This window comes from Taurulus bubalis (assembly GCF_910589615.1).
Source record: "Taurulus bubalis genome assembly, chromosome: 19".
Lineage (NCBI taxonomy): Eukaryota > Metazoa > Chordata > Actinopteri > Perciformes > Cottidae > Taurulus > Taurulus bubalis.
Genome location: NC_136607.1, coordinates 21,710,052 through 21,727,453, shown reverse-complemented (window position 1 = coordinate 21,727,453; position 17,402 = coordinate 21,710,052). Strand labels below are relative to the sequence as shown.

Genomic DNA, 17,402 nt, shown 5'->3' with positions numbered 1-17,402 from the left:
CATTTCTTCAGAAGAGACATGCACACAGGTGGAGGCGATGCAGCGGTAATGAGACCCACGGGTTATTTGTCAAAATCAAAACAGAAATGCAGTACACATCAACAACAATAACAACAACAAAGAGTGAATTTGTTCACATTATTCTTGTACAAACATCCCACACTTAATATTGAACAAATAACACAAGTTCGATGTGTGTTGGTGATGCAGGCGGTCACAGAGATCATATGAACACAGAGCGACACGAGGACACAGACAAGGGAATTCCCTGTTTGGGTCTTACAACACACTGTGTTAATGACAATGATAACGAGGGGTTTACCGTCTCCATAATCACTCCGTTCAGTCGTTACCGCATGTCAGGTACAGTAAATGTATTATACGATAGAGTTTATGATGTGATAACATTAATAATGGATTAAGTTTAGTGGTCAAAAAGAGCCCAGAGGTCAACATCCATGTTGGTCACCTGAAAACTGTTGAAAATGTAGCCTGCACGTTGCACTTTGGGGACAAAACCACATAAATATCCGTCTATCGTCACTGGAAGACAATACCTTACAAGAGGAAATGATGCAGAAACAAAATGCACAGAAGAGCGGAGAGCTTTAATCCTCAAACAGGACGGTGTTGTCGTTTAGCAGGACGTGCCAGCGCTCTATCTTCTTGTCTTTGTTCTTCAGGCATTCGTACCAGTGCTTCAAACACTCCCCTTTCGCCTGGATGCCCAGCTGACATCCGCCTGCAGGCACAGAGGAAAGGAAGCGTTCACACATCAGCGGCTCTGTGAGGCCGCTTTTGTGCTAACGTCAACATGCTAGCATGCTCACAATGACGACGCTGGCATGAAGGCACAGCGTCCATCGTGTTCTAATAGCAGCCGAGGCTGACATTGGGGTGTCATTTGTGCTGCAGGTGATTAGTCATAAACCAATGACACAAAGTCAGAGGATCACCAAAGTTATCACAATTCATCCTGAGGGGAACATGCATGTGCATATCAAATGTTATGGCAATCCATCCAATAGTTGTTGAGAAGTGAAGACCAACCAGAACGCTAAAATTGCACGACACACAAATCCAGCTGAGACAGATGGGCGTGTCATTGTTAATTAAAAGTGAAAGGATCCCCAAAGTTTTTACAATTTATTCTGAGCTGAACATGAATGGTTTTACCAAATGTATTACATTTAGTACAACCAGCACTGGTTGAACTAAATGTATTACATTTGGTAAAATTCAAGTTGTACTAAATGTATTACATTTAGTACAACCAGCACTGGTTGTACTAAATGTATTACACATAAATGTATTACATTTAGTACAACCAGCACTGGTTGAACTAAATGTATTACATTTGGTAAAATTCAAGTTGTACTAAATGTATTACATTTCGTACAACCAGTACTGGTTGTACTAAATGTAATACATTTAGTACAACCAGTACTGGCATTTCACTCAATACCACAAATGAATCACTGTTTGTGTAACACACATGTCTGGTAGAAATTTCATCCATTGAGTCTGTGAGGCTGTACTTGGGTCGTAAACCAACATATTAGCTTAGCATTAATGGACACTATAGTGGCGCAATGGTGCATGATACAAAGTCAGCTTTTACATCCTGAGGGGAACATGAAATGTCTGAACCAGATTTCATAGCAATCGATTCAAAAGTTGGCAAGACATTGCACTTAAAACCACAAACGTGAACCTCATAGTGGCGCAAGAAGAAAGGATTCATCCTCTGGGCACCATGAATATATGCACCAAATTGCATGGCAATCCATCAAATAGTTGTTGAGTTATTTCAATCTGGACTGGAGTGGTGGACGGACCAATCAGACGACACATTGGATGAAGGATGGATGAGGAAAAGCGATTTCAAGACACACTCACCAATGAAATCATTGGATTTCCCCATGTCGTAGTCCCAGACGGAGATGTCCAGGGTTTTCTTGGCCAACTCGCCGTGTTTTATTTCATAACCAAACTCCTGAAACACATGAAACATGAAATGAGATTACACAATCTGACATTGAGATCCGGCTGAGAAGAAGACGGCAAAGTTCAGTTTGTGCAAACAGAAATCTGAGATGGAACGGACCTCGTTAAACTCCGGATTGAGGGTCTTCTTTTTGATCTGGGTCTTGTTTTTAGCTTTCTTCCCCATATCTGGTTTCAGACATCTGCAGCACAAACAATAAATACTTAGCAGGCGTATTGTCAAACATGTTAAAAACAAACACAATTTCCATTTGAGACTTTTAAATTACACTAATACATATAGTTCATCAATTTGGTAAACATGCTAATTAACAGGATGCATTATTCCTCCTCACACCGCTACCGTTTACATGTTCTCACATAAATCCACAAAGATAAATGTTTTGCTTCTCTGCATCTTACTTTAAACCACTTGCGCTAAAAACAACAAAAATAAAATATCAAATAGAAACATAACCTAAGCATCGCATATCTATTCAAAATAAACATGAACTGACTAATACATTTTATTAACATTATAACTTTTACAACATGTGATAACAACAGAAAACAGCTCTAGAAATGTGGCTCTGCGTACTTTCTTGCAGAGAGTTAAATAAATGAGAAGGTCTATTAGCTTAGCTTAGCATAAAGACTGGGAATAGGGGGCAAGGTCCAACATTATTTTTTCTTAACTGCCTACAGAGACCGGCTTGCGGTTTACCCCTATTTCCAGTAATTGTGCTAAGCTAAGCTAACCATCTGGCTTTAGTGGTATCCACCTTCTCATCTAACTCTAAATCAGAAAACAAATAAGGGCAAAACAATGGGATTATTCCTTTGACCATAATCTGAAGGACTCGGCTGAGTGAGCGCGTACATTTTGACGAAGGGGTCGGAGTACCCGTTGGAGTCCATGGCCGCCAGGTGAGCGCAGCGCACGACGCCCACCAGCAGGCGGCCCTGCTGGCTGTTATAGGTCAGCGACACCAGGATACGACCCCGCTCCTCTGAATCCTCCCCCTCGTTCATCTGCACAGAGATAAATAAATATATATGTATATATATATATATATATATATATATATATATATATATATATATATATACTACACCAAGCATGCACCCAAAGTAACAGTATTTAATTTCACTGATCCGAATGCTCGCTTGCCCTTTGCACATATCTGGAGGGATTATACGTGATTATCATAATATCTACTAATGGAGGATAACGTGCGTGCTCATGAGGAGCAAATGGTCGACATGTGTCTTATTATGCAGTATGATTAACTCCAGAACCAGCGATGCATTCCTCCGTCTAGTTTGGTGTTTCCTGTCTGTGGTTCTACAGAAGATGAGTCATGAATACATAGTTTCATTTGTATTTAAATGTGATTTTATAAAACAGCTGGTCACTGTAGTTTGTATCATACAATCAGGGGGAAACAGTCTATTTGTTAGCGACTACTTTCAGTGGCGGATGAATCCACATTTGGTGCAGCAAGAGAGCGGAAACAGTGAATTCCTTAATGACATTGATGAGGAAACGTAATGTGGATCGATCCCGTCTGATAGCTGAACTGCTTAATTAGATCAGTATCGGATCGGTGCCTCACTATAAGATGTTTATGGCACAGAGGAAGAAGATACAGCACACAGTCGTTGGTGGATTAATCTACTTTCTATATCCTTTAATCTCCTTTAATAAACTCTGAACACTGCAGAACATTCCAGCACGCAGCAGCAGAGATGCATGAGCCTTACGTCCTCATAGAGAGCCATGCCGCGGGCCGACCCTCCAACAGCCTTCTTCACCTGCACAGAGAATACACCAGCATCGTCATCATCATCCTCATCCTCATCATCATCATCATCGTCATCGTCAGGAGCACTGTTATACTTAGTGTCTGAAAATATGATTATTCCCTTTCTTGCTTCACATGTCTACAAATTGAAGATACAGCCAGCAGCTGATTATGTTAGCATAGCTTAGCATAAAGACTGGAAACAGACTCTGAAAAAGGGAAATAAATCTACCGACAGGACTTCTAAAGTTCACTCTTGAGTCTCAAAAACTGAAGCATAAAAACAATAACCAGCCAGAAATAGCTCCTCGCATAACCAGTCTTTATGCTAAGCTAAGCTAAACTTAGCTTGCTTCAAATTAAGGCTAGAGATATGAGAGTGGTATCGATCTTCTCGTTTCACTCTCGGTAAAAAAGCGAATACTTAAGTTTATTAAAAATGGCTGACTTTCCCTTTAAGAAAGTAATATTAAGGCTCAGTTCACCTCTACTGGCATCTTAGTCGTGAAGGTCCATTTAGTAGCTGCTCTGGCGCTTTCGGTCGTAATATATGATCATCAGCAGCAGATGACATTGTTGCAAAGCGTTTCCATGGTTAAGAATTTAACTTAAAAACAAAAATTTAGGTTTTTAATTCGTTGTGGTTTTGCGTTTCTCGCTTTTATCTTGAAAGAAAATCAAAGCGTGTGAAGGTGCAATCTAAAAAAACAATGAGGAGAACTTTGCATGCTGCTGAAATATGAATTAATTTAACGTGTCGGTCCGTTTCGACCTTCTCTATCCGGTGAGGTACGGTTCCTGCACCCGTCACAGTGATTTAACTGACCCTTTCATTTAAATATGACGTATTCACGAACGCCACGAGGCGTCGGACTCACCGGGATCACTCGCTCTAAACAAACACTGAAGTTCTTCTTCTGGTTGAACTTCAGTTTCTTCAGAGCGACTCGCGTCTCTCCGATGAATTCGTTGTGACCGAACTTGTCCTCGTCGCTCACCGAGAGCCTGCGGAGACAAGCACGCCTCGTGAGACTCTTTTCGTGCCCCTGGTCCAAAAGGAAAGTCGGCTCCAGCTTACCGCAGAGTTTTGCGTGACATCTCGTCATCGGTGATGCCGTGGTAGACCAGGGTCTCGTTCCACACCGGGTTCAGGGTGGTCTTCAGGGTCTTGGTGCGAAGCTTGTTGGACTGACAGCAAATTAATTATGAAACCACAAGTTTGTTACTGAAGGTTTAATTAAACAATTAAACGAGGTCGTACCTTACTGGCTCCTGGCAAGAGATGCAGCTTCACATACGGGTCAGCGAGGCCGTTTGAGTCCATCGGCTTCAAACCCTGAGACATCAAGAGGGAAGAGGGTTAGGAGGGTTCATGGGTTCATGGGTTCATGTGTCTGTGTTCATGTGTTCATGTGTTCAAGTGTTCATGTGTTCAAGTGTTCAAGTGTTCATGGGTTCATGTGTTCATGTGTTTATGTGTTCATGTGTCTGTGTTCATGTGTTCATGTGTTCATGTGTTCATGTGTTCAAGTGTTCATGTGTTCAAGTGTTCAAGTGTTCATGGGTTCATGTGTTCATGTGTTTATGTGTTCATGTGTCTGTGTTCATGTGTTCATGGGTTCATGGGTTCATGTGTTCAAGTGTTCATGTGTTGCACACATTAAACATTGTTCTTCTACATATTTTGTTGCTGCAAACGTTTCTCTAAATCTAATTTATACTCTGTCGTTAAATGTCTGTCCCTTCTTTATTGTCTCGTCTTTTCTCGTCTTTTCTTTTCTCGTCTTTTCTTTTCTCGTCTTTTCTTTTCTCGTCTCGATTCGTCTCCTATTGACATTTCTTGTCAAGTCTCATCTCGTCTTGTCTTGTTCCATCTTGTCTTAACGTCCTTTGTGTTTGATTATTCGTTTAGTCTTGTCTCATTTTGTCTAATTTTGTCTAATTTTGTCCCATTTTGTCCCATCTCTTTACGTCTTGTCCTATCATATTTTGTCTTAAGTTGTCTTATTCTATTTAGTTTTTCCTATCTTGTCCCGTCTTGTCCCACCAGTTCTCATCTTGTCCCACCTGGTCCTGTCCCTCTCTGGTCTCTAGCGGTCCTACCTTGTCCCATCCTGTCCCTCTCTGGTCTCTAGCGGTCCTACCTTTTCCTGTCCCTCTCTGGTCTCTAGCGGTCCTACCTTGTCCCATCCTGTCCCTCTCTGGTCTCTAGCGGTCCTACCTTTTCCTGTCCCTCTCTGGTCTCTAGCGGTCCTACCTTGTCCCATCCTGTCCCTCTCTGGTCTCTAGCGGTCCTACCTTGTCCTGTCCCTCTCTGGTCGCTAGCGGTCCTACCTTTTCCTGTCCCTCTCTGGTCTCTAGCGGTCCTACCTGGTCCTGTCCCTCTCTGGTCTCTAGCGGTCCTACCTTTTCCTGTCCCTCTCTGGTCTCTAGCGGTCCTACCTGGTCCTGTCCCTCTCTGGTCTCTAGCGGTCCTACCTGGTCCTGTCCCTCTCTGGTCTCTAGCGGTCCTACCTTGTCCTGTCCCTCTCTGGTCTCTAGCGGTCCTACCTTGTCCCATCCTGTCCCTCTCTGGTCTCTAGCGGTCCTACCTTGTCCTGTCCCTCTCTGGTCTCTAGCGGTCCTACCTTTTCCTGTCCCTCTCTGGTCTCTAGCGGTCCTACCTGGTCCTGTCCCTCTCTGGTCTCTAGCGGTCCTACCTTTTCCTGTCCCTCTCTGGTCTCTAGCGGTCCTACCTGGTCCTGTCCCTCTCTGGTCTCTAGCGGTCCTACCTTTTCCTGTCCCTCTCTGGTCTCTAGCGGTCCTACCTGGTCCTGTCCCTCTCTGGTCTCTAGCGGTCCTACCTTTTCCTGTCCCTCTCTGGTCTCTAGCGGTCCTACCTTTTCCTGTCCCTCTCTGGTCTCTAGCGGTCCTACCTGGTCCTGTCCCTCTCTGGTCTCTAGCGGTCCTACCTTTTCCTGTCCCTCTCTGGTCTCTAGCGGTCCTACCTTTTCCTGTCCCTCTCTGGTCTCTAGCGGTCCTACCTGGTCCTGTCCCTCTCTGGTCTCTAGCGGTCCTACCTGGTCCTGTCCCTCTCTGGTCTCTAGCGGTCCTACCTTTTCCTGTCCCTCTCTGGTCTCTAGCGGTCCTACCTAACCCTAACCCTACCTTAGCTCTGTTGACCCAGCAGTGCAGCGCGTGCGTCTCCTGGTCGTACAGCAGACTGAACTCCAGAGACCCCAGAGTGGCTGCAAGAGGACAAACACAGAGGCGTCAACCCTGAGACGTCTCTTCTGCTCCAGAAACCAATTTCCCTCCAAAGCAGATAAACATTGATTTGTTCTCCGCGTCGCTCGTCTGGGAATTCCGTTCTCGGCTCGCGGCCCAATTTACATGAATCACCGCGATAGCGCGAGTAAAGTAAACATCTGGGAGGAAGACGCGTTGCGTAAAGCCGCCGGCGGTTCAAGAGCAAACATCCGTCTCACTGGTGTCGTCCGAGTCGTACTCGTCCGAGTCCTCTGTTCGATCCGGCGGGGGTCGAGGGGGAGCGGCGTCGTTGACCGGTGGCTTGATTCCGGTCGCGGCAGCGCGTGACGGAACGGGGCTGGAGACACCGGGTTGTCGTCTCTCCTCCGTCTCGTCCCTCTCCGGGCGCTTGTTGTCCACATCTGCAGCAGGAGCAATTAATTCTGTCTGAAGCATCTTTTCATGTCACGCTGAGGGTGAATCTTCCTGACCGGGTTTATTCATAGAAGGAGCGGCGCTGCTTTACCTGAGGCGACCTGCTGAGCGCCGGCTCGCGGCGGCTTGGAGGCTAACGCGCTTCCCTCGGTCCTCGTTACCGCCGCCGGACTCTCATTATGGCTGTCAGCTGCTGGCCTCGCTGTCTGCTCCCATTGGCCTGATCCACGGGACGGCTGCTGCGTCTCTGAGGGGACGGACGACAACACAACACTGACACACAGGTGCTACACAACACTGACACACAGGTGCGACAGTGTTGAGTGGTCAGTGTTGTGTAGCACCTGTGTGTCTGAGACACACAGGTGCTACACAACCTGCTGCAGCTAGCAGCAGGTTGTGTAGCTGTTTGCTTTTTGTCGACTCACTTTGTTGCTTTTTGTCGACTCACTTTGTGAGTCGACAAAAAGAGTTGACAAAAAGCAAACAGCTTCCACACAGATATCTAATCCCTCTACACCAAAGTAGCATTCAGTAAAAGTATTGGGTTTAAATATAAAAAAGTATAAAAGTATTAAAAGTAGCAAAAGTTAATTATGCAGAATGGCTCATTTCAGAATAAAATGTATCGTTTTATGGTAATTGTATCGAAAAAAGGTGGGATGTGATACGTTAAGCTACACAGCATGAAGTAAATAAATTAGCTCCAGTAATATAATATATATAATATTGTGAGGGTTTGAATGCTGGACTTCTGCTTATAACATAGTATGTTCTACACTCTTGTATTTCTACTTTAACTTAAATAAAACATGTGTTTACAGATATATAATGATAGCTTAGATTCACAGTTATAAATGATTATTATAATGAAGTACTGTATCCCTGATGATGTGTCGGAGGTTGCTGAGGTTCCTGAGGTCCATCCTGGCCTTCGGGTACAGAACCGTTGTCGGTGCTGGACTGTCGAGACCCGGACAGAGGGAGCGGGTGGGGCAGACCCTGCTGGACCCGTCCCTTGAAGAACCAAGCGCCCGAGCGCTTCTGCACCTGCAGGACATGAGCCCAAAAGAGATTCAATGTTTGTGCATCACATCCGGATTTAAAGCTGTCGACTCAGCAGATATGGAGTCACACAATCCAGATTCAGGATGAGGAGGAGGAGGAGGAGGAGGAGGAGGAAGAGGAAGAGGAGGAGGAGGAATCACTGAAGCTGAGCGGGACGCGCTACTAAATGTTTCTCTGCGCTGTAAAAAAAGCTTTTGATTGATACAGAACAAGCTGGAAACACAACACTGACACTTCATTACCGTATGAAGCTGACAAGTCAATATATTACACTTCCAGCAGACACAGAACTGTCAGTCTGGTTTCTGGCCACCTGAGGAATGGAAGTATATCTGTTTCAAGAAGCGTGTCTCTTCAGCTAATGAATGCTAACTATGTTCACCAGCTTGCTGCTACTTGCTGCTATTCGCACACAAATGTAGACTAGAATAACAACACAAAGTGTTTATTTCTTTGCTCTGGGACCAACTGGACCACGTTGGTTGTCCTTTGCCTGAGTGACAGGAGAGAGCATTTCTTTAAGGAGTCTGGTCCCGGAGGCCGAGGCTCCTCAAACTGCAGCGTCATCACCGCACAGCGTTGTGTAACGCAGGGAGAGAAAGCAGACCGTGTTCTTCACCTTTCATATTGAAAAATACTATCTGTGTTTTTTTAAGAATTAAAAAGAAAAGTGTTGAATATAAATCATCTGGGGATATTGAGGAGGTGTCAATGGAAGGTCATGTTCCAGGTCACTGGACAGTGAAATGCAATTCTGTGCTAAAAAAGACGAATAAAAATCTGGAGAATGGATCGTTCCTCCTTTCTGCTGGCGGATGAACGACATAAAGACGTGAACTGTCCCCTTGTGGTTTTATCAAAGCACTCTGCTCTTCCTCCTCCTCCTCCTCCTCTTTCTCCTCCTCCTCCTCCTCCTCCTCCTCCTCCTCCTCCTCCTCCTCCTTCTCCTCCTCCTCATCACCCTCTCACCTCTTGCTGCTCGTTGCAGATTCTGCACAGCCACATAGGACTCGTCCTGCTGTTGCTCCAAATCCCACATTTGCTGCACATGTGCTGCAAAGAGGCAAATACATATATTATATATATATATATATATATATATATATATATATATATATATATATATATATATATATATGTATATATATATATATATATACATATACATATATATATATATATGTATATGTATATATATATATATATATATATATATATATATATATATATATATATACCAGTGGAGGAAGTATTCAGGTCATGTACTTCAGCTAGAGTACTACTACTTGTACATGTTAGTATGTAAGTATAATCAAGAAAATGTGATTTAAGTATTAAAACTGCAACTGTTCAACTTAATCAATAAGGTACTCGAGGCAGTACTGTGTCGTGCAATAATGTACAGTTCAAGGGAGTTGGCAAACCCTTGAACTGTACATTATTGTAGACACAGTACTGCCTCGAGTACCTTATTGCTTTTATAATACGGGTACCTGTGACTTTATAAATATTAATAGTAAGCTCCCTTTCAGCACAAAATAGTTGTAGCCACCAAACCTTGTGTATCGCATTTCAGCAACAGAGAAAATAGTCCCGGGACGCACATACGGGACTATAAAACGGGACAAAAAAAAAAAAAGGCCGGTTGGAAGCAGGTGGAGGATGACACGCAGCCACCGATGTAAAGAAGTGCTCTCGCTGCTTCTGTCCGTCATCTTTCTCCTCCGTGATGTTTAGAGAACTTGCCTCGCGTCGGGAAATTACCGACGTAATTATCTCTCACTATTAATTATCATGATTTTGTGGTCCAACCCTTTTCATTCCTCATCTCATTTTAGGGAGGAAGTGACGTTGTGTTGTTTTTCGTTATGCTAGTGTGGGGGATGCTACGTGAGCTTGTTAGCTGTTCCGTTTGAGCTAACGTTACTGTTAGCCCCGTTGCAATACTGTGAACACTCAAGCAATAAACCTGCAGGTTAAGGAAACCAACGTCTGAGTCAATCAGAATGCTGGATTTGATCTACCCATATTATAATATTAAATATACAATCATTATGATATAATTACTCATTACGCTTTAAAGTACAATCAGGATGAGCTGGAGCTCATTTTGAACTATTCACTATATTTTCATTATGGATTCATCTGATGATCATTTTCTCCATTAATTGATTGTTTTGATCGTTATAGCGAGAAATGCCGTCACGATTATTAAAGAGCCCAAAGTGACACCTTCAGAATGTTTGTTTAGTCCAAACCTCAACAGATAATTATTACAATTATCAACATTATTAGAAGGAAAAAAATGAAATGTTTTGACATGAAAAATGACTCAAAAGGTCAAAATAGTTATCAATTAATTTGGTAATTGTTTTAGATGCAGCCGGGAGATCATGAGTGTGTGTGTGTGTGTGTGTGTGTGTGTGTGTGTGTGTGTGTGTGTGTGTGTGTGTGTATGTGTGTGTGTGTGTGTGTAGACGGGTTAAGAATCGTTCTTCTCTTCAGAACTACATGTTTGCATGTGTGGCAAAATGATCACTTAGCAAATGCAAATTCGTTTGCAGAGTAACGAGTTACTAAAGCTGACTTTTCCTTTTGTTTTGGGGCCTGAGAGGAAAATACCTCAAATTGAGTAAATGTACTTAGTTACATTGCACCCCCCCCCCCCCCACCCCCACCCCCACACACACACACACACACACACACAGAGTCAGAGACAGAGACGCAGAGTGTGTGTCAGGCAGCGTTAGTGCACGGCCCATAGGAGACCTCTGTGTGCGTCTCATAGGAAACACCACCCTGGGACGTCCTCTGGGGACCCGGAGCGGCTCCAGACATGCACCCACTTTGTTGCACTGCACACAGAGCGCCGTGGCGCCCTGCGGCCCGAAGGACGTCCCGCACAGCAGGCAGAGCGACCGCCCGTCGCCCCGCGCCGTCCGCCTGATGTTGTCCAGGCGGCTGGAGAGGCGCCTGGGAACACATGCAGCCCAATGTGAACAACACAAACTTGGCACAAGTCGTACGCACAGAAATCATCCGACTCAGCGGGCATCTGTGTGCAGTCGGCTGATGAGATTATGTGCAACAGAGAAACAGTTTTCCATCTCACTCGATGCGCTCGTGCTCCGTGGCCTCCATCATGGCCGCCCGCGCCAGCACGCTGTTGATGATCTCCTTCTCCTCATCCGTGAGCTGCTCCCCCGGGGCGCCGCCAGACAGGCTCATCGTCCACCCGATGCTGAGACCCCAAACACACACACACACACACACACACACACACACACACACACACACACACACACACAGAAAGAGACACGCAGAGTATAAGTGGCATGAAAAGTAAAAACATGAAGTTAAAAAAGGCCATATCTCCCAAAAGGAGAGCGAGACGCTGAGGTCTGAGGACATCGTCACAAACAATAAGTCACCATGAGCCGTGACGGCTGATCATAATGATGCACCTTCACTACTTCACATGAAAATCATACGTTTGTGATGTTTAATGCTCGTGACTGATTTAAAACTGTAAACTTACTCTGAGCAGATACGGCTGCTTTAAGGCTTATTTTAATTTTAATTCACTTTAATTATTTTTTAAAAATCTTAATTTTTTATCAATGTCAATATGTAAACCTTGAAAGATGACACTTAGACATGAAAGTTACATTTTAGTTTTTGTATCTACGACTACTTTATTCGTTATTTTGTTGTTGTCTATGAACAGATGAGACTCAAACATGTATTATACATTTCATCCATCCATCCAAATAAGTTGTGACACTTAATTATGTTTTATTATATTTTATTATTTTATGTTTCCATCAATGAACAGAGTGGTATTTATGTTTCTTACCTTCAGAGGGTTTTTTCATCTATTGTTCTGTTTGTTTTGTTTTTCTTGACTAAATAAAAAAGGAGATATTTGTTACTTCTGGATATTGCATTTGTACCTGCTTCTTTGGTAAAACTTGATACAGTTTGACGGCCCTGACATGAACAAAGGAGTCTGGCGTCATAAAGGAAGCTGTGGACTCAAGTTGACAGATCTTCCTCACAGATTAAGGTTTTTAAAGATTCAGAGACGATGTGTTCCAAAGAAAGCTGTAAAGTCAGAGCATGACGATTATCTATTTAGTTCAGAACTTTAAAAACAGTCAACATCAAGACATTTCCCCAATGTCCCTTTCTAAAGCTTCAGGTGGATTAGAAAGCAGAAATGTTCACGAGGACCGTGGAGGACGGACAGAGCCGAGGCCGGAGGAAGTCAAGTGAAGTCAAGTGAAGAAGAAAAGTGTCTGTTTGATTTGTTCTGGCTTCCCATGAAGAGCAGGAACATGCAGGAGACAACTATTGTTCCAGGAATCGAGCTTGTGGCTTCACCAGCTGATGCAGATGATCTGTTCTATTGTCGTGGCTTAATTTATGACATAAAGCTCAAAATATTACACCAAAATATGCTAAACGTCACCCCTCTTTTAACAGGCTACGTGATTTTACATTAATACAGCAGCTAATGACAGACTTGATTTAACGAACAACGAGGCTCCAAAGCAGCGTTTACTTTCAATTACTAGAGACAATCTAAGAAGAGAAGTGAAATAGTTTCTGCAGTTAAGTACATTGAATATTTCCCTGCCTGGTGATTCTGCACCAAACTCTCGCCTCCTATCCGGTGCCTGAGCACATATCTTGATTTAAGTTCTGAGAGATTTGACCACGGTGATTTGCTGCGTGCATAATGGTGAAGCACAGCCTGCAGGCTGCAGATGGAACACTGAGATGCTGAGGATCTGATCTACCTGCATGCTGCGGAGCGTCCGGGATCATTATGGCCAGCCGCTTGTCACGCTACGACCACGAGCTTTCTGTGTTCCTCTTCCGTGAAGGCTGTGACCTCCTCGTCATCCTCAGCGTTATGTAGATGTGATTATCTGTCTTCTACGTCTTCTTATTGACATGTGTTGGATCAATGTTAGCCTCACGAGCAGCACGAGGATCGAAAGACGTGACGACGTCAGCAGGAAGTCATCTGTGGGGTTTCATGTGATTCTGAGAACATTTTCACACAGGATGAATTATAACCCCTGAACCGTTCACGCTAAACTAAAATGATAAACATCGTAAACATGAAAGATTCTGAGCACGCTAGCATGCAGATGTTAGCATTTAGCACTGTGCCAAAGTACAGCACAGGCGTAACTCCCAATTCTGAAAATGTAATCCAATGGTGAAGTTCCTTTCACCCGCATTCTCTCTCCTGACCACCAGGGGGTGATTCCTCTGGTTGTATAGAAGTATATGCTTCATGTGTTAAAGCTGCATTCTCTCTCCTGACCACCAGGGGGTGATTCCTCTGGTTGTATAGAAGTCTATGCTTCATGTGTTAAAGCTGCATTCTCTCTCCTGACCACCAGGGGGTGATTCCTCTGGTTGTATAGAAGTATATGCTTCATGTGTTAAAGCTGCATTCTCTCTCCTGACCACCAGGGTGTGATTCCTCTGGTTGTATAGAAGTATATGCTTCATGTGTTAAAGCTGCATTCTCTCTCCTGACCACCAGGGGGCGACTCCTCTGGTTGTATAGAAGTCTATATAAGTGACTCTACTTCTCTTGATGTATTCCCTCAGTAAACATTGTAAACATGAGTTTATGTCTCAATCTCTAGTTTCAAGTCTTCTTCAATACAGCATGATGTTCATTTAGTAAATTATGGTCATGTAGAGTCAAACAGACCATAATAGGGGACGCTTTAGGGGCGGGGCTACAAGGTGATTGACAGGTCTTTACGTCACTCCTCCTCAGTCCAGATATGGTTCAGTTCAGTGGTTGCGAAAAGCAAAGCCTGTCAGATATGATATTATTATATGTATCACTAGAGTGATGACAAAACGACCAAATTCAAAAAGGTGCAAATCCAATTCATGTGAACGAAAAACAAACCGAGTGACATAACTGTGATCTGTGTGTCGTTCCGCTCGTGAGACACAACTACACACATCCAGCCGTCCACTCAGCCGTCAGCCGGCCGCAGAGGCACTCCTCTTAAAAGCTCTGAGAGGAGCTAATTTGATCATTCAAGATTTATTCCAGCTCTACCACACCGACGGCTGGCCCCGCGCCTCTGGCCCGTTAAATCTCCCAAAACATCTGCCGGTCACGTCCGGGTGCACCGGCACCTCGTCCTCCTGCAGCTGCTTTGAGGGGAAGGCGTTAGCCGGTAATTGCGGCCGCCGCCTGTAAGGCGTTCTCTGTGATGTGTTGCTGCAGCGCCTGAAGGCATTCTCACTGCGGAGAAGCGCTGTCGTTATCGCCCCACAGGAACACCGTGAAGAGGGAAGCGTGACCTCTGGACCCGACCCGGCGGCGCCTCGCTCATTGGACCGTCCTGCAGAGGAGACGTCACGCTGCCGGTTGTGCAGAGAAAACCTTTTTAGCGCTTCGTTAAAAAAAAACGTTTCCTTAATTATCTCCGCAACCACAGGGTTGTTTAACTTCATTTAAATTCCTACAATGCCGTAACCCTTGTGAGAAGAGACCTATGGTTTTAAACAAAGTAAACGTCGTAACTTGCCGCGGCGATCTACGTTTCACTAAAACGTTAATAAGTCCCCCTTATAAAGTCGGATTTCAATAAAACACACATCTCCGTAACCCAGCCTAACAACGCAATCATATAATATCAACCTCCTGTTATACCTGTATAGTCACAGAACGGCCGGAGTCTTTTTCTTTCTTTTTCCAGCGCACATTTCTGAGTCCTGAGTCCTTCATGGTCCGCCAACATTTCGGAAGCTGATGAACATTTTGGTTCCCAGCATGCACAAATCGGCCAATGTTTTGCCATAAAATAAGTCATTTTTTCATTTTTTAACCAAACTACACAGTTTTTTGACTGAAAATCCTTCCTTTCATGCTAATGCTCTAAACAACTGTGATTGTTGTTGCACATTCCGATTCTTTAGGTCCTAATCTTTCCAAGGTGTCTCATTCGTATGTGGGCTGTTGTTAAGGGCCTGAACCAAACAGTTTGAAAAACTCGGGACCGCTCCAGGAGGCATTTTTGGGGAATCTGGCTCACATCATGCTTCATAGTTATGATCAAAATATGATATAAAAGTTTTGTTTGTTTGTTTTAATATAATTATAACATTCTGAAAAAGTATTACAACTCATTTGGGGTTCCTACGACAACACGGGGAAGAGGTGCAGACGGGGTCTATCGGGCTTAAAAGTAATGATACAGGCGGAATTTCCTTTCCATTGTATTTAGATTTTATTTCTTATTTTTAAGGGTCTTGAAGGCGGCGACCCCGACGTGACCTGCCGATGTCATCGCTTCGCTCTAAGTCGCCCGTGGAGTCGGACTAATCTACCGTGTTCAGAGGAGCTGTTACACGGCTGTGTCCGAGCATTAAACATCACAAGAGATCCGGCGCGGCGGCTGCTGAGTACGAAGGTTTTAATGCCTCGCTTACTTAACGGCTCAGGGCCTCGTCTTCCTCATCCCCTTCGTCTTCCTCATCCCCTTCGTCTTCCTCATCCCCTTCGTCTCTCTCTCCTCCCCGTCCTCTGTCCTCACTGCAAGTAAATGTCATGGGCTGCTATCACTGTGGACAGTGTGGCAACCTGACAGATTGACGGCTGTGAGTGTGTGTGTGTGTGTGAGTGTGTGTGTGTGTGTGTGTGTGTGTGTGTGTGTGTGTGAGTGTGTGTGTGTGTGTGTGTGTGTGTGTGTGTGTGTGTGTGTGTGTGTGTGTGAGTGTGTGTGTGTGTGTGTGTGTGTGTGTGTGAGTGTGTGTGTGTGTGTGTGTGTGTGTGTGTGTGTGTGTGTGTGGTTGCCTTGAAGGGTTCAGAAAGGTGGGGTCAGTAAGAAAGGCAATGTTCTAAAATAGCAGACACTTTCAGCCCGTGAGTCACCACTCAAATAGCACTACACACACACACACACACACACACACACACACACACACACACACACACACACACACCCACACACACACACACACACACCCCTGTCATTATGCATCAAATCACTGCAGTTACAGCTTGGACTATGTCTGAATGACAAACTGGTAGAATGTGAGAAAAAAACAGGAAAGGGATTTGCATAATATTTAAAATATTAGTAAAAGTCTTGCTTTTAAAAGTGCGAGTGCATTGAACATTTGGGGCGGGACTACAAGGTGATTGACAGGCGTCTCTACGTCACTTCTGTTCACTGGTTGTAAAGAAACAAGATGGCGACGGAAACAGGTGGAAACAGCTAGCACAGCAACCAGCTCCTCTCAAGTTAACTGTTTATGTTAAATCATTGTTTATCTCTTTGTTTAGTTGATACAAAATAATGTTAATGACAAAATAATTATTAAAGTACATTTACTCATACTGTACTTTACAATTTTGGTGTATTTGTACTTTAATTGAGTATTTCCATCTCACGCTACTCCTACTTCACTTGGTCTGTTTTTAGATCGAAGATTTTACATTAAACTTCTTCTTCTTCTTCTACTTCTTGGAAGTTTATAACAATGCATCATATTTTATAAATTTAGGATTAGTTTATAAAATAATATATTACTTTTGATTAAATGTATTTAAACATCGCTTGAATACGACTTTCTCTCCTGTATGAATGATTGTAAATTAGAGCAGAGCTGTTTCTCTTCCTCACACTCACGTGCACGCACTCACGTGCACACAGTCACGTGCACACACTCACGTGCACACACTCACGTGCACACACATGCACAGACACTGACGTGCACACTCTCATGCACAGACGCATGCAGAATGGACGGCCGGTGGGTCGATGAGCTCTCAGCAGAACTCTGATGATTCTCAAAGTCACAGAACACATGACGTGATATTAATATCTG

General features: G+C 44.0%; 1 protein-coding gene across 1 annotated transcript in view; it reads right to left on the bottom strand.

The window, feature by feature from the left end:
* Nucleotides 1–608: 608 nt before the first annotated feature.
* The window catches only part of rph3aa (rabphilin 3A homolog (mouse), a), a gene marked incomplete at its 3' end in the record, with an annotated part of 28,328 nt that continues 11,534 nt past the window's right edge, over nucleotides 609–17,402 (bottom strand). The window contains exons 2-16 of the mRNA XM_079235282.1: nucleotides 11,635–11,763; nucleotides 11,369–11,495; nucleotides 9,492–9,575; nucleotides 8,333–8,504; nucleotides 7,546–7,701; nucleotides 7,259–7,441; nucleotides 6,939–7,018; nucleotides 5,053–5,127; nucleotides 4,870–4,979; nucleotides 4,670–4,796; nucleotides 3,751–3,801; nucleotides 2,867–3,018; nucleotides 2,108–2,189; nucleotides 1,900–1,996; nucleotides 609–742 (exon numbers count right to left, since the gene is read on the bottom strand). Of these exons, the coding sequence (XP_079091408.1) occupies nucleotides 609–742; nucleotides 1,900–1,996; nucleotides 2,108–2,189; nucleotides 2,867–3,018; nucleotides 3,751–3,801; nucleotides 4,670–4,796; nucleotides 4,870–4,979; nucleotides 5,053–5,127; nucleotides 6,939–7,018; nucleotides 7,259–7,441; nucleotides 7,546–7,701; nucleotides 8,333–8,504; nucleotides 9,492–9,575; nucleotides 11,369–11,495; nucleotides 11,635–11,750 (1,746 nt within the window). The 5' untranslated portion in view covers nucleotides 11,751–11,763. The remainder of the gene's footprint in view (nucleotides 743–1,899; nucleotides 1,997–2,107; nucleotides 2,190–2,866; nucleotides 3,019–3,750; nucleotides 3,802–4,669; nucleotides 4,797–4,869; nucleotides 4,980–5,052; nucleotides 5,128–6,938; nucleotides 7,019–7,258; nucleotides 7,442–7,545; nucleotides 7,702–8,332; nucleotides 8,505–9,491; nucleotides 9,576–11,368; nucleotides 11,496–11,634; nucleotides 11,764–17,402) is intronic.